Source organism: Mastigoproctus giganteus, chromosome 6 (assembly GCF_048544385.1).
Source record: "Mastigoproctus giganteus isolate SK-2022 chromosome 6, ASM4854438v1, whole genome shotgun sequence".
Lineage (NCBI taxonomy): Eukaryota > Metazoa > Arthropoda > Arachnida > Uropygi > Thelyphonidae > Mastigoproctus > Mastigoproctus giganteus.
The window spans coordinates 106,055,071-106,083,020 of NC_143580.1; the positions used below are offsets into that span (position 1 = coordinate 106,055,071).

Genomic DNA, 27,950 nt, shown 5'->3' on the forward strand with positions numbered 1-27,950 from the left:
ATGTTAAGGAAATTGAAGTTTGCACATAATGAAAATAAGAAATTCCAATATTTTGGTGATTTTTTTGCATTACCTTTAGTACCTTCCAGAAGCTGTCCTAGTACTGCAGAGAGCAATATTTTAAGCAGCTTTAAAGATATACCAAGCAGACGAGCAAGCTCCTACAATGCATTAAATATATTCAAATATCTATCAAGTTTGAATGTTTTTTAACCTTCTCAAGCCTAATTGAAAATACTAATGAAAATCAATAATTGAGTTAGAGGACTTTATACCACTAAGCAAGTTCTAAGATCACATATTTCTACATGAATATTGTTTTAATTGTTTCATTGACAAGGAAAGGATAAAATTATTACAATTTTGGTGTAATCAGTCCCAATAACTAAATTGGCTGTTTTTGAATTCTATACTGAATTCAATCTTTGGGCCATGCTTTTTGTTGTGAAGTTACTTGTATAACATTGCATGCATGATTATTTGCCAGTAGTGATCTTGTACCGTAGTGAACTTCAGAAGCCAACATTTAGCAAAGACTGGATTAAATATGAAATTCAAGAATGTAGCTGCTTTTCAATTTTGGTAATAGAATCAATCAGGGCAAAGCTGTAAAAATATTATCCTTTCTTACCAATAAACTAATCAAATCAATATTCATGGTAAAGTGCAATTTCTTAAAATTTGATGAAAACTGGATTTGGATTAGGAATTGAAATACCTTCAGCTAAATTTCATTACTTATTCTGAAATGCCTGGGCTCTTTCTTAGGTTTAAAATATATGAATACCTGATGCTTATTCATATTTTACCTCTCATTCTGCTACTTCATTTTAAACTCTTAATGACCTGTGTGCAATCTTAAATATGATTTAAATGGCATTGCTGGACAGTTAATTAATGAATGAAAGGAAATCACTTTAATACATGGGGTTAAAGGATTCATACAAGGATTCTGTAACACACAAAAAATTCAGTTTAGTTATTAGTGAATTTTAAAATGATTCAAGAAAGCATGCTTTATACACAATCAGAAAAAAAAAAAAAAAATCCTTCCCACATCATCTGCCTATCCTCCCCACCACCTCTCATAATTCGTCTAGTCTCTCTATACATTAAAAAAGGTTTTCCTAGTGATATTTATTCAAGCCAATGGGAGAAGAGAGTGAGGCAATTATGTCAATACAAATGCAATTAATTATTGACAACTGCCTCCATAACGTTCACCAACCTCATGCACATGCTCCGCTGTCTAACATTTGATGTTTCATTGTAATGTTTTTTGTATATTAATGAATATTGTATATTTGAAAATAGTTTAGTAATTTGTAAATATTTTAAATATTTGTATAGTTTCTAAATATTTTAGTCCTGCTTTTTCGGATGCAACAATATTCCTAATGTATTATGGGAACCCAAAGCAAAAGGCCTTTTCCTAAGTGACCTATGTAAACACAGGCAAATAATTACATAGTGATATTTATTTGACCTTGAGAATGCCATGCACAGGTAAATAATTACATAGGTCATTTTCTGATTAGATATTGCTCATAGTGACATAGTTTTTTTTTTGTGTGGCAGCACCGCGGGTCTTCCCCAAATCCATGTTTTTACTCTGTGTAGAATACAATACTCTGCATAAGGCCAGGGTGTGCATTAGTGTGTATTTTGTGAAGTATTAGTGTGGGTTGTGTTGTTCCTCTAGCCACTTCTGGGGGTCTGTGGAGAGCCACTAACACCCCCAGTTTCCATCTCCACCCTAGGGAGGCAGACCAGGACACATTAAGAGAGAAGAAAGCTGTGGTGGGGGTGAACCCTGGGGTTGCCTAGGCATCGAAGGAGAGGCCAAAAAAAAAAAAAAAATATTGGAAAGGAGATAATGGGGAGATAGGAAGAGGGTGGGATAAAAGGGGGTAGAGAACAGAGGGGGCAATAGTTGAGGCACTTGCCTGATTTAAAAGGGGAGACAGTAAGGGGAACAGGACGCCCATCCTGGTCTGGGGGGTAGGAGTTGAGAGTGGATGGTGGGGTGAGCCACCAGGTAAAAGGGGTAGGAGCCACACAGGGTAGGGGAAGGGGATTGGGGTAAGAAAACTCAACCATCCCAGGTGGTAGTAATAAAAGAACACAGGGAAAGAGATTCCTATGGTGGAGCATGCCTTTTGCAGCTCTGTCCCACACCGTGTCAGCTAGGAAAAGCTACAGCATGGTGTCGGCTTTGATAACCATGAGACCCCTGAGGGCCTGCATAGCCATCAGTCTGTCTGGTGAAGAGGTTAAGATAAAACATGCAATTAATAATAACTTTCATTCACTCAATATTCACACAATTTTACTTTCTATTTTCTTTTATATAATTGATTAGATATTGATCAGTACGTTTCGACAGTGAGTTGGGGGTCTCTAGTACAGCCTGGGGTTTGTACTTGTAACACAATACACTTTCTTTGATCAACTGGTCAATTTGATCAATCTTAAGTAGAAAATATCTGACTTACTCCGTCATAACTCTACATATAACGTAGAAAAGCGTGCGCGGCAGGCAGAGCCCCCTAGTTCGTATTAATTATACATATAGGTTCCTTATTAAACATATGAAGTTCTCTATTAAACAAAAATATAATCGTTTACCAGGGGATGGTAGAAACAGCATTCTCTGGAAACCTATTTCTTTCCCAAAGAGCAACTAGATAGCAAAAGAGGCAGCAGTAAAACTTGTTAATAATTATTAACAAGTTTTAGTTTGAGTTGTGTAAATACTTATCAATGTAAAAATACTTTAAGCAGATCCTCACAGGGTAATACAAAGGTATTTGCAGAATATGAGTAGCCAAAATAATATACTAGTTAGTCAATGAATAGAACATTTTATTTTATCTGCAAATTTTAGCTCAGATGCATGCAAGTTTATCATCCAGACAAGTTTCATTAATTCATAAGTTAAACATCAATAACTTACCTTTGGCTTTACAACAAGTTCTCCAACAACAGTGAAAAGACAAGCGAATCCAACTGGAGTACATACTTATGGAGAAAAAAAAAAAAATCTCACTTTAGTTCAGTACTGTTGTTATTGTTACTATTAAACTTATACTCATTTGTTCTTGTATTCAGCACTTACTCCCTTATGACAGATACAGTAAAAATTAGCCCATTTAATTAATGATATTAATGAAAGGAAGTATTTAAAATCAAATTTGTATATCTATGAAATCTGCATGCTATGTTTATGACCGAAAGGGGGTGGGGCTAATTTGTGCTACAAACCTGCAATCATGAGGACATCCCTCAGAAATAAAGACTGAAATTTTGAATATAAAATAACATTATATTAAGTGAAATTTCTATTTCATAATGAATTTCACTTAATTAGCATTAGTTGAGGTATACGATGCAAGAAAGCAAGCTTATGTAGCATCAGCCAAAAAAATAAAAATAAAGAAATAAATAAAAAAATAAAATAAAAACTACCCATTTCACCCACCCATTCGCTCCAAATGCCTGTCTAGCTCAGCCTTAAATTTATTTAAGCTATCAACTTCCACTGCATATGGGTAGAAGTAACCCCAGAGGAATGTACTAACTGTGTGGTACTTACTACACTTAAGGTGGTAGAAAATGAAAAAGACCTGGGAGTAGTTGTGCAGTCAGTTTTCTGAACAATGCAGACAGGCTGCAAGAGCAGGTCATGGGGTTTTGTCAATGATATACAGGAATTCTGGTAGCAGGGAAAAGGAGGTGATTGTCCCACTGTATAAGGCAATGGTCAGGCCATGCCTTGAGTACTGAATACAGGTCTGCAGGCCTCATTTTAGGAAGGATGTAGATTTACTTGAGCGCGTGTACAGAGAAGGGCAACAAGATTGGTGAGGGGAATGAAGGGATCCTCTTACCAAGAGAGGCTTAAGTTCTGCAAATTGCAGTGGCTGGAGACTAGGCACCTGCGAGGTGACCTCATAAGGAGATGATTATCGCCTTTTATAAGGCAATTTTAGCCAGGCCACACCTTGAGCACTGTGTACAGGTCTGGACGTCTCGTCCAGACCTGTACTCTATAATCACGTACGGTGGTGAATACCACAAAGAATCTACTGCAGAAAGTGTAATGGCAATGGATGCCAGCAGTTCCCGTACCCAGGAAGCACAAATCTGGGTACAAGCAGTTTAAAATCCCATCTCTAATAAACTGTAGACCAGCGAATCCTGACCCTTAAGGGGCTAGCAAAAAAAAAAAAAAATTAATGGACAAAACATTATTAAGTTTCGAAAAATAAAAATAAATAAATAAAAAATTAATTAGATAAAATGTTAAAATAATAATTATTATTAAAAAAAAAGAGAGAAAAAGAAATAAAAAAAGTAGCTTTATTGAGTATAGAAGTCATCTCAGCAATCCACGTCATCTGTTGAAAACCTGTGTGGCAAATTCTTGTAGAGCTGAGAAGGCATTTTGATTTTCAATAAGATATCTTTCATTTTCAGGAGAGAAATTATGCACTACACTAGATAATATTTGTCTTAAATCTGGGTAAACTGGGCAGAAGAATAAGACATGACCCCAGTCTTCAGAGGCGCCGCAGAAACAGGTATCTGTTGTGGACAGATTGAATTGAAGAAGATGAGCATTCAAAGAACTGTGAACAGTTAGAATGTATGATGTAACAAGGTTTGGGTAGAACCAAAACTGATTACTTTTTGAGGTAGTGAAAATCAAGTATAAAACATCTGGTCACTGCTCCTTTGGTCGAGGAATTCCATCTCACTTGCCATCTTTTATGAAGCTCAATCCAACATTTCGCCTTTTCATTCTTTGGATTGGCAGTGGGATCATAGGTCAAATCGGAAAAAGTTAAAGGATATCCTTTACGAACATAGTAAACAAAGCCCCTTTGTACGTAAGATACAGATCCAGAGGTAACAATCCTGCAATGACTTGCAAAGATGCAGTTGAAACTGTTCTACAAGTTCTCAGGAGAGCTAGCAAAAAGGTCCGTTGGACACTGTCTAGTTTGGTTTGAACTGTAATAAGTTTGGTTCTGTGAAACTATATGCTGGCTGCATATGTAATGATTGGAACAAACATTGTGTAGTATAGAATTCTGAGGGTTCCCTTTTTTTAAACCCCAGTCCTGCCAAGAGATTTTGCAGCGGCTCGCTCCGTAGCCAGGTGGGAAGAAGCAGTAGTGCGTAGCACACGCTTCTTGATTAGACCGGGGTTCGAGCCTGTGACCACCAAATATGGAGGATGCAGAAAGGTCAGGGAATGACCACTGCATATCCCCGGAGCAACATGGCCTTAGTTGCTAATGCTCCTAAAAAAAAAAAAAAAAAAACCAAAACAAACCAAGAGATTTTGAATAACATGGCTGTAAAAGTTTTCACTTTTTTGGAAAGATTCTGGATGTGTGGTAAGAATGACAATTTTTCATCAAAAATAATACCAAGATGCTTATGAGTGGTAACAAGTGGCAGAGATACTCCATTAAACTTGACAACCAGAGGTCTATTATGGTCTAGTTTTCCATGAAATATCATCATCTTCGTTTTAGAGGGTTACACTCTTAATTTATTTTTCAGAGTCCAATCCAGCAAGTTATTGAGTACAGAGTTAGCCTGTTATTCCAATTGGGACCTGGAGTTACCATGTACTATGATGGAGAGATTGTCGGCAAAGGCAATCATTTGCACATCAGCCGTGTTGGAGGGAGAAGAAAGCCAATCATCAAGGATGAGATTCCACACAAGAGGGCCAAGAATGGAACCCTGGGGATACCCTCGAGAAACAGCTTTGGATACCGACTGATGTTTGGTTTGGACGTAGACAGTACGTTCAGCAAAGTAACTTTTGAACAAAAGGAAGAAATGTCTAGATGTTTGTTTGTTATTTGGTTTTTAGGAGAATTAGCAACTAAGGCCATATTGCTCCGGGATATGCAGTGGGCATTCCCTGACCATTCCGCATCCTCTGTATTTGGTGGTGACGGGCTCGAATCCCGGTCTAATCAAGAAGCGTGTGCTACACACTGCTGCTCCTTCCCACCTGGCTACCGAGGCACCCTGATGTCTAGAACAACGAGCAATTTTAAGGTGCCGTAAGACACTCTCCCAACAAACATTGTCGAAGGTGCCTTCAAAATCAATAAAAACTGCCAGTGCATATTTGTAAGTACAGTTATCAATTAACCTTTTCAATTCAAAAAGTGAATCTTCATAACTACAACCAGGCTTAAATCCACACTGAAGAGAGGAAGATAGATTACTTTCCAAAAGAAGTTGATTACATCTGTATGCCATGAGTTTTTCTAGTAACTTGCCTAAGTGGGATAATAAAGCGATAGGCCTGTATTATTTAAGATCCCTTGGTGGTTTTCCTGGTTTTGGGATTATTCTAATGAGAGCAGACTTCCAAATAACAGGGAAATTCCCAGCAACAAGACACTTGTTGAAGAGTCTCAAAAGATGGTTTGGTCTAATAGAGAAGAATCTTTTATGAAAATGGTTTCCAGTGGATCAGTTCCTGGGCATTTGTTATTACTCATAGAAGAAACTGCATTTTTAAGCTCTTCCATAGTAAATAAAGGAGTAGAAATGGGAGAATCATATTGCTCATTTTCTTTCCTAACTCTAGAGTGGTAGGCAGAATCAAGAGTTCTATCATCATTGGGAAAAAGCCTCTCAAGTATTTGAATGGCGGTTTGCATCCAGTTCAGAGTTTCAGTATTATTTGAGATTACTGTATTAAAGATATCACCAGGAGTTAATTTATTTCTACTGATTTTATATATAAGACCCCACAGATCTTGGTTTCCAGTTGTACATACAAAATTCTGCCAAGATTTGACCTTACTATTATATATTATATTATATTAGTATATATTTAGTATATATTCTCTTCTCATTTTTATAATTTAAATGTAACCTATTGACCTCAAGTAAAGGCTGGGCTGTCTTTACTTGTACAACGAAATTGAGAGTCTTCTAGATAAGCAGAAAACCCACTATGGGGGATTTCAATGCTAAGGTTGGAAAAGGACAAAACAGCACAGAAAGGGGAACTATAGGAAATTTTGGAATTGGTGAAAGAAATTTGTTATTTGGTTTTTTTAGGAGCATTAGCAACTAAGGCCATATTGCTCCGGGATATGCGGTGATCATTCCCTGACCTTTCCGCATCCTCCATATTTGGTGGTGACGGGCTCGAACCCCGGTCTAATCAAGAAGCATGTGCTACGCACTGCTGCTCCTTCCCACCTGGCTACGGAGGCGCCTGGTGAAAGAAATGAAAGAGGCGAAAGACTTGTGGAATTTGCAGAATCTCAAGGATTGTCAGTAATGAACACTTTTTTTCAAGAAAAGGGTGAACAAAAAGTGGACATAGAAGAGTCCAAATGGATTAACAACTAATGAAATCACCTTCATCCTCACTAACAGAAGATATATTGTGAATGATGTTGTTGTTGTTATTTGCAAGCTATTGGCGCAAGAGCAGCTTAGGCTATAATGCACCTAGCCTAAGTAGGAGAGTTTTGTATATCAGCATTTTTTTTAACTTTACTTGTGGTTTATGGCAGATCCAAGACTTTGCTATATATATTTGTGTAGTTTCTCTATAGAAGGTGTACTATTAATTTTATATGTTTTGAAAGTATCCAGTTAACTTAAGGAAGCAGAAAACTTCGGTTATATTTGGCCAGTCATCTAAAATTGTTTTAAGCATTAGATTGTTTTGTTTATTCATTATTGATTGAAAGGCTCTTTGACGTTCTCTATGAAATTTTGGACGGTTCACCATGAAGTGTTGTATAGTTAGCGGAACTTGACAGTTTTGGCATTGAGGGGGGTCTTCACCTCTGAGTAGATAACAGTGAGTCATATGTGTATGCCCGATTCGCAATCGAGCGAGGATCACTTCTTCCTGTCTATTCGATCGGAAGCTAGTAGGCCATGGTCGAAGTGTTTCTTTTATTAGGCGAAGTTTGTTGCTAGTCTGATCTAGCCAGTGTTTTTCCCATTGTTTTATACTGCTTTGGTGGATCAAGGACTTGTAATCTGTATATGGCATTGTATGAAAGGCATAATCAGATGTGGAAGCTTCTTTTGCTGCTTTGTCTGCTCTTTCGTTTCCAGTTATTCCTGTGTGGCCTGGGATCCAGCAGATTCTGATATTGTGATTTGTTTGTAATACCTTTGATACTGAAATTTGGATATGTTGCAGGATTGGGTGTCCTTTGGTATTTGCGTTCTGCAAGGCAGTAACAGAGCTAAGCGAGTCCGTGAAAATAATGCTGTTTGCTATCTGTTTATGTTTGATTTGGTTTATAGCCATTGAAATGGCTTGTAATTCAGCGGTAAAAATACTGCATTCTTTTGGGAGTTGTTGGATGAAGGTACGATCCTCAAAATGAATTGCAGCGCCTACACAAGTCTCTGATTTAGACCCATCTGTATACATGAAAGTGTGATGTGGATATTGTTCTTTGTATGCTGCATATAACTGCTGGTAGTTTTTTCTGGATAGAGTGTTTTTCCCCCAGGTTTGAAAATACTTATCATATATGGGTTGAACTATGCACCATGGTGGAATGGTCTGTGTAATTGCAGTAGCTACGTTGTCATAATCAAGCTCTCGGCTTAGTAGTAAATCTTTCAGACGGATGTTGGCAGGTCGATTCATCCATGGATGGGCTTGGTATATGTTTTCCCAGTTATGTGAAAACAGAAAATCTCTATTTGGATGATCACTGATAGATTTTATCTTGACGGCATAGTGCAATAACAAGTTCTGTCGTCTAAGCTCCAATGAAGGTTCATGGGCTTCTGCATAAAGGCTTGGTATAGGTCAAGTTCGAAAAGCGCCGAGTGCTATACGGAGTGCACTGTGGTGTATGGGGTCTAACCATCTCAAAGCACTTGGTTTAGCCGAGTCGTAAACAGCTGCTCCATAATCTAGTTTGGCACGAACTATAGATCGATAAAGTTTGAGAAGTGTACATCGATCTGCTCCCCAAGTTGTTGCGGAAAGAACTTTGAGAATGTTTAATTTCTTTAAGCAAGAAAGCCTGAGTTGTTTAATGTGATCAAGGAATGTTAGTTTCTTATCCAAAAGAAGTCCTAAGAATCTTATGCTTGGTACTACTGGGATAATATGTCCGTCAAGTTTCAATTCAGGATCAGGGTGTAGGTTTCGTTTTCTACAGAAGTGTATACACGCAGTTTTTTGTGTGGAAATCCAGAAGCCATTTGTTTGAGCCCATTTGCTTATTTTGTTTACTGTTCCTTGTAGCTGCCGTTCTATACTTTGCATATTCTGAGAGTGATATGAAATGCTGAAATCGTCAATGTATAAAGCTGCGTTAACGATTCTTGGAATTTGCTCGGTTATTGTATTTATTTTAATAGCGAACAGGGTCGTGCTAAGCACAGATCCTTGAGGCACTCCTTCTTCTTGGATGAAAACCTTTGAAAGGATTGTCTGCAGCCTAACTTGGAATGTCCTGTGTTGCAAGAAATTTTGGATATATTTAGGAAGATGTCCACGTAAACCAAGGAGGTATAGGTTTTGAAGGATTCCATAACGCCATGCCGTATCGTAAGCTTTTTCTATATCAAAGCAGATCATGACATGATGTTCCTTTCGGATGAAGGCATTCCGTATACTGTTTTCTAATTTTATAAGTAGGTCTAGTGTTGAGCGATTTTTCCTGAAACCATGCTGTGCCGAGTCGAGAAGATTATTACTGTTCAAATACCACATTAAACGAGCATTCATGATTTTTTCCATAACTTTGCCTAGGCAACTTGTTAAAGCAATTGGACGGTAGTTGCGTGGATTAGAAAGATCCTTTCCCGGTTTTGGGAAAGCCAGAATTATTGCATGATGCCAACTATCTGGAAACTGGTTTTCTAGAAAGATTTTGTTGAACAGTTCAAGTAATGCCATTTGGGATTGGTGGTCAAGTTCCTTTATCATCATGTAGTGAATTTGGTCTGGTCCTAGAGCGCTTTGCTTTGTCTGCGACAGAGCTGTTCTTAATTCATGGAAAGTTAACGGAAGGTTGTACTGTTCGTCATTTCTTGTGGAAAAATTCAGTTTGTGTTTTTCTATTCTTGCCTTGTATATTTGAAAATTAGGAGTATATGATGTGGTTGCTGATATTTTGGCAAAGGTTTTGCCCAGTGCATTGGTTATTTCTGAAGGCTGTGCGGTGATTTGTCCATTCCAGTTTAGGATTGGAGGTGGATTTATCTGGTATCTGCCATTCATTTTGCTGATTTTATTCCAGACAGTTTGAGATGGTGTGGAACTTGTTAAAGTGGATGCAAATTTTATCCAGGATGCTTTGCTACTGGCTCTTCTAACATACCTGGCTTGCGCTCGTGCCTTTTTGAATAATACTAGGTTCTCTGTAGTGGGACATCTTCGGAAATTATTCCAGGTTTTATTTCTCTCTCTTTTAGCGTGTGAACATTCTTCATTCCACCATGGTTTTGGATGTGTTGGAAGGTGTGATGATGTTCTTGGAATAGCCTGCTCAGCAGCTTGGATTAGTTTATTTGTTACATATTGTACTGCTGCATCTAACGGTTTTTGCTTGATAATATCTGCATCTAATTTTACAATGGATTTATACTTTTCCCAATCCGCTTCATTTACTTTCCATTTGGGATTTCTACGTGACTGACATGTGGTTCCTGATATCATGGAAATGATTACTGGATAGTGATCGCTGCTGAGAGGATCTGTGTACAGACCAATCAAGTATTGGAAATAATGTTGGAGAGCATAATGATAGGTCGATAGCTGTGCTGTTTCCCGATGGAAGATGCGTGTATGTATGTGTGCCATCATTCAACAGGGTTAAGTCATTCTGTTCTATCCATTTTTCGATCTGTTTCCCCCTCCGGTCTACGGCTGTGTTTCCCCACATAGGACTGTGTCCGTTGAGGTCTCCCAGTATACAGAAGGGTGGAGGTAACTGAGTTAATATATCTTCCAGGTCTTGTTGTTGTAATTCTTGGTTTGGGGGAACGTAAATTGTTATAATGGTTATGAGAGATTTAATGGCTATGCGTACTGCAACCGCCTCAAGGATTGTGTTTAGTGGAAGAACTTGGGAAGGAATATGTGAATTTACCAAAATTGCCACACCACCATGGGTCGTGCCGCCTGTTACTCTGTCTTTACGGCATGTGATATAGTTCTTTACTGTGGGAGAGTCTTGAGGTCTGAGATATGTTTCTTGCAGGCAAAGACACAGCGGGGTATACTGTGCAATCAGATCATATATATCATGTATATTATTGCAGAAACCTCCGCAGTTCCATTGGATTATAATCCCCATTATTTGGTTTTGGGAAAAGTATCAGACTGTTTCTTAGCTGTTGTTTTAAGCTTTTCAAGTTTATGTTTTTCCTTTGGAAAATATGGTTTGCCGGTATCCATCTCTTCTTCCGCAAAAATCTCTAGTACTGATTCCTCTGCTTGATTGGTCAATTCTGTATCCATTTGTTCCGTTGGCTTCTGGCTTATGATATTACGTTTTTCTGTGGCTTTTGTTTCTGAGTGTTTTGCATTTGGAGGTACAGATAGTGGTGTGTTTGTGACTTTCTCTTTTTGTTTTGGCTGCGATGTGATAAGTAGACCTCATGCCCAATCCAAAATAGACTTCTTTGGGGGAATTGTGAAATCTGTTTGCGTCTCTATTGTACGCCGATTCTTTATGACCTGTGCACAGGAAGGTCTGTTTAAAATAGTCGGGAGTACAGTTCTCTTAGCTTCTTGGTATGTGACTGAGTGTTCTACTTTATATCGTTGAATCTGCTTTTCTCTTTTCCAGAATTCGCAGTTCTTAGAATAGGCGGAATGATCCCCCTTACAATTTGGACATTTCGGTTGCTCGGCTGGACAGTTCTGACTGGTATGATCTTGAGATCCACAGTTGGAACAGATATGAACTCCACGGCATGCCATTTGTGAATGACCATACTTTTGGCATTTAAAGCAGCGGAGAGGATTCGGAATGTATGGTCTGATGTTACAATTTAGATATCCGGCCTTTACCGATGTAGGTGGTTTGGGAGTGTTAAAGGTCAGTATCAAATTTCTAGTTGGAGTAAGTATACCATCTCTAGTTACATTAATCCTTCTCAGAGCAATGACACCTTGATCTTCTAGCTCAGTTTTAATTTCTTCTTCTGAGACACTAATAAGGTCCCATTCAGAAATTACTCCTTTTGATGTATTTAGGCTGTTATGGGGAGAGACTGTTACTGGGATCCCTCCAAAAGTTCTCATCTGAAGAAGTCTTTCTGCATGTTTGGCACTGGCTGTCTCGACTAAAATGTCGCCTGATTTCAGTCTCTTGACATTTTTTGGTGTTCCAGCTACACTTTCTAGGCATTTTTGGATTACAAATGGCGACAGTTTTCCCAATGGCTGTTCTGATGTTGAATGAAGGACTAGAAAGGTAGGTGCGTGAAGCGATGTTATGTCCTTTTTTTGTCTTTTGGTAACGTTTGTCTCATTATCCTCATTTTTCCGACTCAAAGGAGATGGATCTTTGGGATCTGTGGTTGTGATATTTGGATCATTCATGTTTGCTCCTTTTAGCCCTGGGAGTGAGAGCTTTTCCTTCCAGGTTTCCGGCCCCGCCACGGGGAGGCAGGAGCGGTGCCACCTAGTGACCAAGCGGAAGTTGATTAGTAGTTAGTAGAACTAGAAAATAAATAAAAGAAAGGTGTCTTTCCTTTCTTAGGATTCTTTGTGCTGGTACTTTTCAGCAACTATATATATATATGTACAATAGAGAATTTTCTTTAAACTCTATAAATATGTATCACTATCACTTTAGAAATCGCTTTATAATCGCAGAGATATCGCCCGATCACTAGAAACGCTTGGCACTTGGGGCCTATTGTGAATGATGTTACCATCCTGAATAAGGTAAATGTTGGAAGTGATCCCAGAATGGTAAGATGTACACTTGATATAGATGTAGGAAAGGAAAAAACTGACTCGAGTAAATAATACAAAGGTCTTTGAGATAACAGAAGAGGAGAAAAAGCAGTATGTACTGGAACTTAAGAACAAGTTTGAGCTTCTGCAGACTGCTCAGGACAAAGATATCGACGAGGAATATTACAACTTTCTGAAAGTGATAAAGCCCAAGAAACCTATAGGGAAAAAGAAATCCAAGGAAGAAAAAATTAGTCAAGAAACACTTGTTATGATGAACCGAAGGCGAAAAATGAAGAGCAAGATAAACACTGACAAGGAGAAAATTGAGTATACTGAGTTATGCAAAGCCATTTGAAAGAGACTCAGAGAGGACATAAGATTTAACACAAGAGAAGTAGAATAAGCATTAAAGGAAAACAAAGGATTTAAATCAGCAGCCATGAGCAGTAATACAGAAAGACAAATGATACTGAAACTGAAGAATAGCAATGGTGTACTTATAAACAGCAGAGAAGGCATAATTCAAATTAGCAGAAGACTACTATAGAGAATTATATAAGGAGCAAGGAAATGATGGATTGCATATTAGCAACACAACGACATATTCTTCCTGATGAGGTAGAACATGCATTGAAGAAAATGAAGAACAAGAAAGCCCTGGGAGAAGATTAAGTTACTGTAGAGTTGTTAAAATTGGGAGGAAGAGACATGACACAAAAACTGGCAAGACCCTTCACAAAATGCATTAGAAAAGGTGTGATGCCTAAGGAGTGGAATTATGCAATCATAGTTTTGCTGCATAAGAAAGGAGATAAATCAGGAATTGGAAATTATAGACCAATTAGCTTGTTATCCCACATCTACAAGTTGTACACAAAGGTCATTACTAACAGATTAGAAAGAATACTTGATGAGAATCAACCAAAAGAGCAAGCTGGCTTTAGGATGGGATTCTCAACTATGGATCACCTTCACATAATATCACAGCTAATGGAGAAAGCAAATGAATATAAAACACCATTATGCCTGGCATTTGTGGATTATGAAAAGGCATTTGACTCCATACAGCATAAGGCAATGTTTCAGGCACTGGAAAGACAAGGCATGGATACCCCATATGTTATGATTTTGAAGAAAATATATGAGAATGCTGCCTCCTTTATTAGACTAGACAAAGACAGTAGGAAATTTAAAATTGAGAAAGGAGTTCGACAAGGAGACACAATATCTCTGAAGCTGTTTACTGCTGCCCTTGAGGAAGCTTTCAGAATATTAGACTGGTCACAGAAAGGAGTCAATGTGAATGGAGAGTACATAAACCATCTACGATTTGCAGATGACATTGTGGTCATAAGCCACGATCCCAAAGAATTAGAGGAAAATCTTAATCAGTTATGTAGAGTTAGTAAGGATTTTGGACTAAAGATGAATATGGCTAAAACAAAAGTAAAGATGAACAAGTATGCCACAGAAAGGTAAATAATGATGATTGAAGGAGCAGTAATTGAAAAGGTGGAGTCATATACTTATCTGGGACAAGTTATTAGCTGTAATAATGATAAATGGCTGGAAGTCAAGAGAAGAATAAATTTTGGATGGATAGCATTCAGGAAATATAGTCACATACTGAAGAACAATATCCCAGTTTGTCTGAAACGTAAAATAATGAACCAATGTATACTTCCCACCATGACTTATGGAAGTGAAACTTGGGCACTCACCAAAAGAATGGAAGAGAAGCTGAGAACTACGCAGCGAAGAATGGAACGAATTATATTGGGAATCAGACTGTTAGATAAGAAGAGAAACACATAGATTAGGCAGCAAACTCAAGTAAAGGACATACTTATCAAAACTAAAGAACTAAAATGGTCGTGGGCAGGACACATAGCTCGAAGACATGATGACAGATGGACTAAGAAAATAACAGAATTTTACCCAAGAGAGGCTATAAAAAACCCTGGAAGACAAAGGCGGAGATGGATAGATGAAATTCATGAGTTTGTGGGTAGAAAATGGATGGCCAGTGCTCAAAACAGAAGGAACTGGAAAGTTGCTGGAGAGGCTTTCATCCTGCAGTGGATTGAAAATGGCTGATGATGATGAAAGGCTGTCTATTTCGTTTTGCTCTTTGATAAAGGCACCTAGCGTGATGAACCTTGCGAAATTGAATTGTTAGCTCATTTGTCCACCACAGGGTACATTTTGTATGGAAAGCTTTCCTTTTGGTGGATTCTGTGATAGCTGTAAAGATAGTGTTTTTAACAAAATTTGCCAATTGATTATCATTAAGATGGTCCACAGAGTCTGTAGAATCAGACGGAAGATCTTTAATGATTGATTTGTCAAAGTTTTCCCAAAATATATTTCGTAGGGAAAATTTGATCAGATCATTAGGTAGAGCTGTAGTAGTTTTACAAGAACATAGGTCAAAAGATATAAGTCGATGATCAGAAACTGTCAAATCTGTATGTACATCCCACTCAGATTTTAGAGAAGAGATACTGCTTGTTGCCAGAGTGACTTCGATGTTAGACTGCCTCAGGGTGCTACAAAAGGTAGAAGGCTTATTTGGGTGATTAAGAATATGCAATCGATGAGCAAAAATTAAATATTCTAATAACTGCCCTCTGTAGTCAGTAGTGGCACTATGCCACAGTGAAGATTTGGAATTTGCATCCATTAGGAAAATAATAGGTTCTGGTAAAAGTTTAAGAAGAGCAGTTTCTAGGTACTCCAGAAATGGATTAATATCTGAAGATGGTGGACAGAAGAAATCAAGTAGAAGGACATAATTTCATTAATAGCTTGTATACAGGTAGCATGCTATGAGCAGAGAGAAGTGACAGTAAGAATGTCTAGATTTCTACTGAATACAATAATAGCTGTTTTTGGATCTTCATGAGGGGGTTTTATTATTCTGGTGGATAAAGGATAGCCTGTAATTTTACCGTGATAGTGATACGGTTCCTGTAAACAAACAATGTCTGGAGAAAGGATATCTGCAAGTCTTTGAATTTCATCAGTTACTGTCTTAGATCTATGGGCATTTAATTGACTGATTTTTAATTTGGCGGTCAAGAGTATAGATTCGTCAGCCTCATCACTGTTATGATCATTAGGACTGGGTGGGAATAGTTCTTTGTCTTACTGTTTCCATAGCTCTCTGGTATTCTGGACACAAGACATCTCTAACAGAGTGATCGGCTGTCTTCTTTCGTTTACAATTGGCACATACTGCAGGGTCACTTTTGTTGGGACACTCCGAAAATACATTCCCCGAATGAGCACAGAGTCTGAAAGTCGGTACTTCATTTTTGCAAGAATTAGACGTATGTCCGTATGATAAACAGAAGCATTTGGTAACTATCGTAAAGGCTTAAATTTATGAGACATTAACCCTATAAATATCCTGTCTAGAGTGGAGATTTGTAAAAAAATGTGTGGAAAGAGCAAGCACCCAGTTTGATGTACACTTAGACCTTGATTTCGTTTTGAATTTAAATACAATTTCATTTCCTATCTGGTCACGTGTAAACCCAAGGTGTTTTAAATTTTTGAAATACAAATCATCCAAAATTTCTTTCTTAGTTAAATCGTTATCTAGATCATAAACAATTATTGCATGATTTAGTTCCTTGGGTGCCTCTGAAGACAGACCAGCTTCAGAAATAAATTTAGAGGATGCAATAGCATTTATATCCTCCTTAGAGTTTGTCTCTGTTATTATCCCATTGTTCTTGATAGCTCAAAATACTTTGATTTTAACCTCTTTCAGATCACTTTTTAGGTTTTTAACATGTCCCCTAACTTCCTGGCTAGTAGTGAGTTGCTATATTATAGCTATAATGCTATAATATAGCATTATAAAACCCTTTAGACAGGTAATACAATTTGGGATTAGGAACTACGATGCATTATTTAATAATCTTAAAGACTGTAGACTTGGCGACAATGACAATTTATTCTCACTAGATGTTACCTCATTATATATGAATGTAAATGTTGAATACACATTAGATATTATTTGGGATATGTTAAATAATAACTCGATACTGATTAATTATACGAAGCTACCTATTAAGGAAATTTTTCACTTAATTAAACTGTTAGTTGGGGCCAACTATATCACCTTTCGAGACAAGGTGTACAAACAAATTTTTGGATTGCCAATGGTTTGAGCCTTAGCGGCTTAATGTCAGAGATCTATCTCTCAACGATTGAGCATATACATTTGACACCTTTTCAACCCCGTATCACGTACTATGGGAGGTAATTAGATGATGTTCTAGTTATTACTGATAGTAGTACTATTCAAGACATTTTACATTCGTTTAATAATATTCATTCTAGACTCAAATTTACATTGGAAAGGGAGGATACGGATACAAAGTCATTAAACTTTCTAAATTTCACGCTTACTCGGGACTCGAATAAAATCCAATTTAGCATCTATCGAAAACCTACAAACACTAGTATGCTTCTACATTATAATAGCTATCACCCATTCACCTACAAAAGATCGATTATCTTTAATCAATTTCTAAATGCCTATAAATAATCAACGACGGAATCTGCTTTGGGCCAGAAATACAAATATTAACTAACAGGTTCTTAAACAGGTTATCCCCTTGCCACAATAAACCGAATTAGGGTACAGGCTAAGGATAGGATACAAAATACTACACCAACCAACAATAGTAATATCAAAAAATACTTTATTTCTATCCCATATGTTGAACAGTGGCACAAACTGCTTAATATCTTCTTTAAAGATACCGAATTTAAAATTGTGGCCAGGCCAATACGGAAATTACACACTATACTGAACAATCACTCGGTTCTTTCCGCGTTCGCAACACAAATTAATGACCTGGTATATAACATTTCTTGCGGTGACTGCGACTTGTCTTACAAGGTTCGACGTGTTTTTCGTGTAAATCAACATGAAGCCTCAGTTCGTGCTTCTCGTTCAGCAGCATCATGAATTAGCCTTTCATGCCATTAACGAAAAACATACTTTTTTATTTAACGAGGCCAAAATACTTAAGGTTCAATGTAATTATACGCGACTATTAATTGCAGAAACCGTAGAAATTAAATTACACGAGAATTCTATTAATGTTCTTTGGCCATATTTGATCTCCGATGCATGGACCTTTACACGTATGCGCGAAGACAAATAATCACTATTAAAAGTTTCATGTTCAACTCTATTAGGAAATTTTCATTCCTGTGATCACGACATACGGTTGAAAAGCGTTGTCAGCTTCAGGAAGGAAAATCATTTTGAATATTTTCGTTAGATTCTTTTTAATATTTTTAATTGTGTTAAATTGATTTTTAATTATGTTAAATTGGTTCTTAATTATTTTTTACTCTAATGTAAGTTTTTCGATTTTTTCGTTTTAATTTCTGGAGTGTATCATATGGAAGTGTTCTATGTACTATATTGAGGTAAACTCCTCTTATTATTTTACAAGTATGAATTTAAAATAAGAATTCTGTATTGTATTTAATTTTAAAATTTATAAATAACATGTTTCAATATGTGTTGATTAACCTTTTTAACTATGTGCAATGAACTGTGAAATCTGTTTTCCCCCAGTCTTCAGTCTCCCCCCTCTTTCACTAAACAGACCGAGTATACCCCTTAACAATGCTGCCAAATTCTAATCTACGTCTAAATTCTATCAGTTTCGTGTAAATCTCTAAGACAACTAACACTATCTTTTATCTAGCGTATAGCCTCACATGTCTAAATTTAATAACATCAAAATTTTGCCCGACTTATTAGGCCTTTTAACACATCTCTCTAGCTTTCAACCCCAACCAGCAGTTTCTCAACAGCAATCCCATTAAGCATTAATGTCAAACGCGTAATTTTTTAGGTCCTAGACACTGAAATCCCATGAAACTAGGCGGCAGGACTTACCAGAGCAACTTGTTGTGATACTGGACACACCCGGCTAGCCTCCACGTGGTGTGAGGTATGGGCAACGTCGGGCCCCACTAGGGGCTTGGTGGCCAATAAGCCGGACAAACAATGGGCACAACACATCACACTGCACAGACAGGGCCCACACACTTTCAAGTCTCTGGCTTGACAGTGTTCTGTCCTCGATACAGCGAACACAAGCGGAGATGGGAGAAATCCCAGGTGCCGCCTGACACGAACATATCTTATACTTTATTGTATCCTGAGATATTTCGTGTAGTTCCAAATAACTTTTAAAACTAAAAACAAGATATCTCGGGATAATCCATGAAGGGGTTAAAGCAGATAACTGGTGTTCGTGAAAAACCATTTTGAGGTATGAATATATACTTCATCGGCAACTGCTCCAGTGCATGCTACACCTATATATAAATGCCTGAAGAACTCATTGATTCCTTTAGAATTATGGCATTCACTATAATTTCATGAATTAGCACAAGTTGTTCAACCGTCCGACTGTACATTTTCTAAAATTCTTACAAAAATAGGCAACGGAGAAGCGTTATTACCAGATGAACTTAAAATTACAGAATCGAAATTTGTTAGCAAAGAAGATGCTACTAATTTATGTCTGCAAGAAATTCGACTATTTTTAAGAAATAGTGATGTAAATTCCTATAATACAAATGCTTTAATTGCAGATGAAATCTATGAAGTGGTTACACAAGATTTATACTAAGGATATCATTCTGAAGAACAATTAGCAAAGTATGCGAAATAAAATTCATAAAATGTCAGTGACTGAAACTGCAGGACTTCCATACATTCTACCATCATTGAAAGGAAAATCGTACATGATTACTACAAATATAGATGTGGTCGATGAATTGGTAAACCGTGCAATCGGTACTTTGTATATTTAGAATTTGAGGAAGATGAAACAGTTAAACGAGTATGGATGAAATTTCCTGCGTAAAAAATAGGACATAACCTTCAATCTCATTATAAACAATATGCGAAAGATAAACATTTACCTAGTCAATCTGTACCTATTATAAAACGATCAACTTAGATTCCATTCAAGAACAATAGGAAAATAACATGTAGATGAACACAATTTCCTTTAGTATCTGCTTGTGCCTTGACTATACATAAATCTCAAGGAGGGAGCTTCAACAAAGTTGTATATAATTATGAGAAATGTCATCAACAGCAACTTGTATATGTGGCATTATCTCAAGTGACCTCATTGCAAGGTTTATATATTACAAATCCCCACGATGATTTCACATTTCAACACGGCAAAGCTACTAGTAATATAGAACTTTGTGCTGAACTAGATCGCTTCAAAAAATAATAAGCTACCGTATCTACACGATGAACTGCAAGATTTCATACAAAATGGTATATCTATATTGTCAATGAATGTAGAAATTTTACGGGCCCATGTTCGAGATATCGAAATGGACACAATCTTACAGCAATCCAAAATATTGATATTAAGTGAAACGAGGTTGGATAATGATGAACATATATTACTTAAACCATTCCAATATGTGACTCAATTTAAAACGTCGGATGTTCATAGTGGTAGTGTTGCAATATATCAATGTGAAGGTTCAACTATTATCAGTACACCACATATCTCTGCACAACATAATAGCAGTAACGCAACAGCGGTATCCGATGAAATTGGAGACATTTGTGAATCTTTATGCAAATTCAATTGTGAATCTATTTAGGGAATTAAAATCATTTGAGTGTCAACATTATATATATCTTATTTCAGTTACCATAAACCAATAATTTTAGTGTTATTATAATATATTTTATACGAATTATTTCATTGTACACTAGTACAATGAAAAATTCCATTCATTGTATTTCATTTCACTGAAATTATTTTTTCAATAAAAATAATGCAGCAATACTTTTTTTATTTATTTTACTGTACCAGTTTCATAAGTTCCTGCAGTAAAGATGTTTGTAATGGCTGCCACTGTGACATTATCAGTGACACTATCAGTTTCAGAGTAGAGCAGCAGCAACTCAATGTGCCATGTTACATAATTTTGGTTTTTGTTTTCCTGGAGCCTTCCCTGGTAAGCTCAGGCACAGACCATGGTTTGCTTCCACTAGGGACTATATCTATCTCCTACTATACCCAACTGCCTCCCTGGGACAAAGGACGGGCAATGTGAGATCTGACGGGGCCCCGCAGCTAAATGGTGGAGAACCAGACCAACACAATACAACACTACACACACCAACACCAAGATTTACACTACCTCTGGCATTTACAGAATTTGTACTGCAACACAAAGAATACTATGTGGTTTTAGCGGGGGAACCCCGGTGCTAATAGACAATAAACACTATATCCACTATGTCCTTTCTGTACAAACTGTAGTCTCCATATTGAAATTTTACATCCCCTACACCTGACACCATGTCTCCAAAATTCCCACAATGTCTGCATTTGATGATTAATCAGTACTTCAAACCCATCATTTTTATTTAAGATACTCCTAGGATTAGTGTAAATAAAAGTATACATGCACCTGACCTTACTCTCAGTTATCCTAACAGCCCATGAATTTACTTGTACCATGATGACCCACAGCAGGGCTTGAAATCCCTGACATCTTGCTACCCAAGCTGCTATATATTTAAATAGAAGCAGTGCAAGAATCACTTTCACCTCTCCTTGTAACCCTGGTTAATCTGTATATTAAACTGTCTGTGTATTCTCCCATGCTATCAGTTTTTCAACCCACCTAATGCTGATTCGATAGCATCAGCTAATATTCTTGCACCTCTTCTATTTAAGTGTATCCCATCTGTGTAAAAAAGCTCTCTTATTTTAACAAGCATAGACCACACAGAGAAAAATTCTATGCCAAGAGCCTAGCACATTCTCTCCAGAGTTGAATTGATTGACAAGGTTCTCAACATGTATTCCCTTCTATCATGTCTGCACAGGATTGCAGACACATTCAAATTTAATTCTAACTCATGCCCTTTTAACATTGTCCTGTAATTATTAAATCCTTAGATCTAATCTTAATATTGTTAATGCCAGCATGTACAAGAATATCACCTCTTGTGCCCTTAAGAGATGATATCTTTTCGTCATCTACTTTTACCCCTGACAGACATACCCTGGTCTTATTCCACCTGTGAAAAGCAATTTCTGGGAGTCTTTTTGAAATTAAAAAAAGATCAAGTTTGTGACAGCTTTCAAGTTGTCACAAACTTGAAAGCTGTTTCCTATGCACAGATTATAACCTTAGTCTCTTGAAAAGGTCAAAAAGACAAATCAAGTGACAATCAAAAATATGGTAATCAAATCTGCATGACAGAAAAGATGGGAAGATGTTAGCTTTGCCATATAACATGTAAAGTTCACAATTTATGTACTTATGCAGCATATTGGCATATAAAAAAGCCAAAAGGAGTAAAGAAAGGAAATGTAAATATAAACTTGAGTATTTACTATAATTAAAAATAGCAAGAGCTTAAAATGCCAAAAGTTAAGACAGAAAATATGCACTTTAGTCAAAGCTTAAATAAACCTGAGTATTTTAATATAACATAAACTGGATATCATTAAGCATATTTTTTATGCTGAATAGAAATGGTACAGATCTTTAATAACCTACAATGAAAATTATTTTATTAATGTGGTAAACTCACATGGATTTTGTGTTATTATGACATATTTCATGTTAAATGCAAAGATCTTATAAAAAAAGGCCAGAGTGTGTACCCTGTAAGCACAAAAGATGTTTTATTTTATGTGAAAACATCCTTGGCTTGGACGATTTGTGTATTTTTTTACATTTGATATGAACATTAATGCAATAATTGTCATCTATTCTCTGAGGCAAATGATTAACCATTGAATTAACATTTACAGGATCATAATTTAGCCCAAAATTCTGTAATGGCAAAAACATGTATTAGTCTTCTAATTCGCATGAATGGTATACGAGGAGAAATGAGTCGCTCGGTTACTAAATCCAATCTAGGCAAATGAGGTGGAATAGCAGGATAAATGAAACCGTTGTGCTTAAAAAATGTTGGAATGGAATAATTTTTGAGAGATGCTTGTCCTGTACTTATACAAGTATTACAAGCCTTCATAGTTGTTACGTCTGCAATTGGAAATTCTAAGAGAAGTAACGGGTAACTTCCTGGAGTGCACAATTTTGCATCATATTCATACCATAATCGATCGCAGATATCACAAACAGCTCCAAATGTATTTTTCAGAAATTATCATTGAAATTCTTTATAGGAGTTACGGTCATATTCGATGTTCTTGTAAATGATTTCATACTCAACTACTATTGAAACCTGTAGAAGATCTACAACAGGCAAATGAGCTGAAATATGATTTTGTTTCTTTTTGGATGATGCAGTCGAAGCTGGTTTTTGCAGTATACTCTGTCTAGCCAGTTCAGGAATCAATTAAAAATCCTCAAGTAATTCATCTGAACTGAAATCTTTTGGATCGAAATCTTCAGGAAGTTCTTGAATATAATTTTGTGATGTCGACAGTCCAGCTTCTTGATGAGAAGTCAATGCAGATCAAAATCTTGAGGAGCATATTTTATTAAACTCTGCATTTTTTTCGTTCTCTATGTTTTTGAACTCTTTCTTTTGTTGACATGGGAGGCTTCTTCGGTGGCTTTGAAGCTTTTATTCTTGCATACTTTTCTCGATTTTGCTCAGCTGGAGTTTTAGCCATCTTTGAAATGCTCTTATAGGTTGTTAACTGAAATTGGATTTGGTATTTTTACAATTCAACAGTTAGCAAAATCCATTTACAAACTAGTATGATGTCATAACCAAAAACTACTGCAAGAAGTGATTGTTTTATTGTTGCGTTCTTGAATCAAAACCATTTAAATTTTTAAACAGTTTAATCAAAACTTACTTACTTACACTACTTAGAAAGCTGATGTTGATCAGAATCTTGAGAAGCAGACTTTATTAAAGACTCCATTTTTTTCATTCTCTATGCTTTTGAACTTGTTCCTTTTCAACACAAGAGAATTCTTTGTTGGCTTTGAAGCTTTTATTTTTGCATAATATTACTACCCACTGCTTGCTCTACTGAATCAACATTAGTGACTGAGTAAGCATCATTACCACCATTTAGGAAGTGATAAAATTTACAATCTAACAGCCATCTAATAGGAAGTGACGTCAATTGCATCATTTCCGTAAGAAAATTTCATTACCAATTGATTTTACTCCAGTGCCGCCATAGATGTTTTCATATCAAAAATTCTACTAAGAGATTAAATAACACTGCACTCCACATCAATTTTAAAGATAAAATGATCAAGTTTATTGAAACAAGTTAGAAAGAAAACTTTACAGAAAACATTACAATAAACCCAACCAGCTAGAGGCCAATTTCTTTCCACCTTGTTTCAATAAAATTTATTATTTTCTGGCTTTAAAATTTATGTGGAGTGCAGTGCTGTTCAATCTCTTATCAGAATTAGTTAATTCCTATGTGTTTTTCTCCATAAAAATAAAAAAAATAAAATAAAATAAATAATATTTCTATTCACAGCTTCGGATTTATTTATAAAAAATAATGGCTATTTCAAACTTTCTTATATGGGTTACCGTCAACATAACATTTATACTGATATAATCATTTTAATATATGAAAAAAGCTTCGGTCATACTTACCTAGTAGCAAGAGAACTCCAAGGAAGGATACACAGGAGTATAAAAATGGCAGATAATAATTCCAAATATCTGAAAATCAAAGTTTTTGAGGTTAAATTATCACATCTACAAATATTCATTTGTAAATGTGATAACTTATTTTACTATTCTTAAACTGACACAAAGAAATATTTTATAAGTAACATTTTAAACATTTAATTTATTATTATTTAAATTTATTTTATATATCCTTATGCAACAAGGCACCTGTGCAACTATGATTGACAAATGCTTTGATAAAAGCAAAAAAAAAAAAGTTTTTTGTTATCTGATTACTTGTGTCACCCTTTGATCCTCCTTTGTGAATTGGGGTCACATTTGCACATCTCCAGTCCATGGGTACTGTCCAAAGAAGCTCTCATAATTATGGCTAAAGGTTCGCCTTCTTTCTTTGCTGCCTCCTTTAATATAACTGGATAGATCCCATCCATCCCAGGTGCCTTTCTTATGTTTATCTTCAACAATTTCTCCTCCACTTTCCTCTCAGTTATTACAAAATCATATAGCTCACTTGCCAGAGTTTAATTCACCTCTGGCATTCCCCTCCCTGAATAACTCCTCATGTGTGAATGTAGATGTAGATGCAAATACTTATTTAGTTTGTTAGCTACCTGAGCAGGATCATCAACATTTGGACCATCGATATCAAGTGGACCAATCTGATTCATCCCCTTCCTCCTAGAGTTTACATAAGTTGTTGTTGTTGTTATTTGGTTTTTAGGAGCATTAGCAACTAAGGCCATATTGCTCCGGGATATGCGGTGGTCATTCCCTGAATGACCTTTCCGCATCCTCCGTATTTGGTGGTGACGGGCTCGAACCCCGGTCTAATCAAGAAGCGTGTGCTACGCACTGCTGCTCCTTCCCACCTGGCTACGGAGGCGCCAGTTTACATAAGTAAAGAACTCTTTGTTTTTTTTTTTTTTTTTTTTTTTTTGCATTCTTTGCTAAAGATTTCTTGTAATCTGCCTTTGCCTGCTTAATCTCCTTTGTGACTTGGTTACAGACCAGCTTATATCCATCACAGGCTTCTGTGTCACATGTTAATTTTTATGTATCCTATGCATTTTTCTTCTCTGCCATATGTCTCATTAGTTCATCTGACATCCATTTAGGCCTAAACCTTGAACAATATTTCTTAGTTGGAACGAAAGTCTAGTAGCTTCCAAGATTAATTCTTTGAATGCTTCCCATTTTGAATTTGCTGTTGGTAACATCATCAGTTGGTCCCACTGTATAGAATTTAAATACTGTCTCAGACCACTGTAGTCACCTTTACGAAAGCAAAAACGATTCCCTTTACCCCTGATGGTAGTTACCTCTGAGTAAATCCCACTTCAGCCACCTGTGATTACTGCCACCTAGTGGTTCCTTTATCTGCAGATTCGTAATGCATGAAGAATCACTACTGATAATCAAATCAAGAGTATTACTCCCTCAAGTTGCCTCCCAAACATGCTGCTGTAGAAAAAAATCATCCAATAACTCCACAAACGTCTGACTAGTGTGAGTGACCAACCTACAAGTTCCAGTCAATATCTGGGAAATTAAAATCCCCCATTGCAAGACACTGACTTACTGCCCACTCTATTTCTCTGTACAGTTGTTCATTAAACTCATCAGAGTCATTACGTCTACAACACACTCCCACTCTCAATTTTGCTTTCCCAGTGCTTATGTCACACCAAACTGACCCAACACTGCACTGTTCGTCCATGTCGACTGGCTGTACTCTCTTAGATTCTGTGTTTCTTAAATAATAGTACAACCCCTCCTCTCTTCTTATCCTGTCTATCCTTCCTGTACACATTGTACTCCCCAAATTCCATTTCTGCATTCCTTATATCTGTGTAACATCATATCTCTGATATCCCAACAATATCTGCCTTTGATGTTTTGACCAAAACCTCAAATTCATCAAATTTATTTACCAAACTCATAGCATTGGTTTATACGCATGTAATCATGCACCTGTTCTTATTTCTTAGCTACCCTAACACAGCCCATCTATTTACTTGTCCCATATTGATTCCCAGCAGTCTCTGAAATCCTCTGCACCTTGTTTTCCAGGCTGCTGCTCATTCCAATAGAAGAAATGCAAGAATCACTTTCACCTCTGCCAGTGGCTACTGTTAACCTACGAGTCCGTGTATCCCCACCAAGCTTGCAGTTTTCTGATCCACCTAACACTGCCTCGATAGCATCGGCAAATATTCTTGCACCCTTTCTATTTATGTGTATCCCATTCCTGTAGAAACAGTCTCTCCTGTTAACAAGCACAGACTATGCTGAGAAAAATTCTACCTCCTGAACCTTGCCCTTGCACAATCTTTCAAGGGTCGAACTGATCTCATCATATACTCCCTCCTATCGTGTCTGGGCAGAATTGCAGATACTTTCAAATTCAACCATAATGCACAGCTTTTTTTTAACACTGACCTGTACTTGTTAAGTAATTCACATAAATAATATTTACATTAATATTTGAAAATAAAAATTAAATACACAGTCAGTGATTTTCAAACTTGATATAATGGTATAGTGGTACTGGTATATTAGTAGTAGAAAATGATGCAAGGAAGCATCAAGCTCATAACATCAGCTAAAAAAAAAAAAAAAAAAAAAAAAAATGCATCTATCCTTCCTAAAATATACTCAGATAAAAGTTTGTTCCAAAAATCCATTACTCTATGTAAAATCAAATTTTAGCACATCTATTCTATAATCCTACTCTTTCAATTTAAATTTATGTCCCCTTAAATGTGTTAGCATTAGTAGAGGCATATGATGCAAGAGCATCAGCCAAAAAAAAAAAAAAAATTTCCATTTTACTCTAAAAGTTTGTACAGTTGAATTTATTTAAGCTATCAAACTTCAACAACTACCAATAGAAATTTTCCCAGCAATCAACCCCCATTGACTAAAAGCAAATTTCTGCACATCTATTCTACAACTGTCTTTCCTCACTTTTAATTTATGCCCCTTCAGGTGCATAATCTGAGAAAGAGGTAGAATCTCTTCAGCACTGAGTTTGATAAAACCATTCAAGGCCTTATACACCTCAATCAGATAACCTCACAGGTGGCTAGTCTACAGATGTTGCAATTTGCAAAACTTGGTAAGTTGCTCCTGGTAAGAGCAATCCTTTGCTTTCCTCACCAATCTCGCTGCCCTTCTCTGAACTCATTCCAGTATCTCTATATCCTTCCTAAAATGAGGTTTCTAGACCTGTATGCTGAACTCAAAGTGTGGCCTAACCATTGCCTTATACTAGGGAATAATCACCTCCCTATCACTGCCAGCAAA

At 36.7% G+C, this 27,950-nt stretch overlaps 1 protein-coding gene across 1 annotated transcript in view; it reads right to left on the reverse strand.

The window, feature by feature from the left end:
• Positions 1-27,950, reverse strand: part of lili (LMBR1-like protein lilipod) — a 229,356-nt gene that overhangs the window by 95,431 nt on the left and 105,975 nt on the right. The window contains exons 7-8 of the mRNA XM_090376265.1: positions 24,606-24,674; positions 2,957-3,021 (exon numbers count right to left, since the gene is read on the reverse strand). Coding sequence (XP_090232391.1) covers positions 2,957-3,021; positions 24,606-24,674 — 134 coding nt within the window. The remainder of the gene's footprint in view (positions 1-2,956; positions 3,022-24,605; positions 24,675-27,950) is intronic.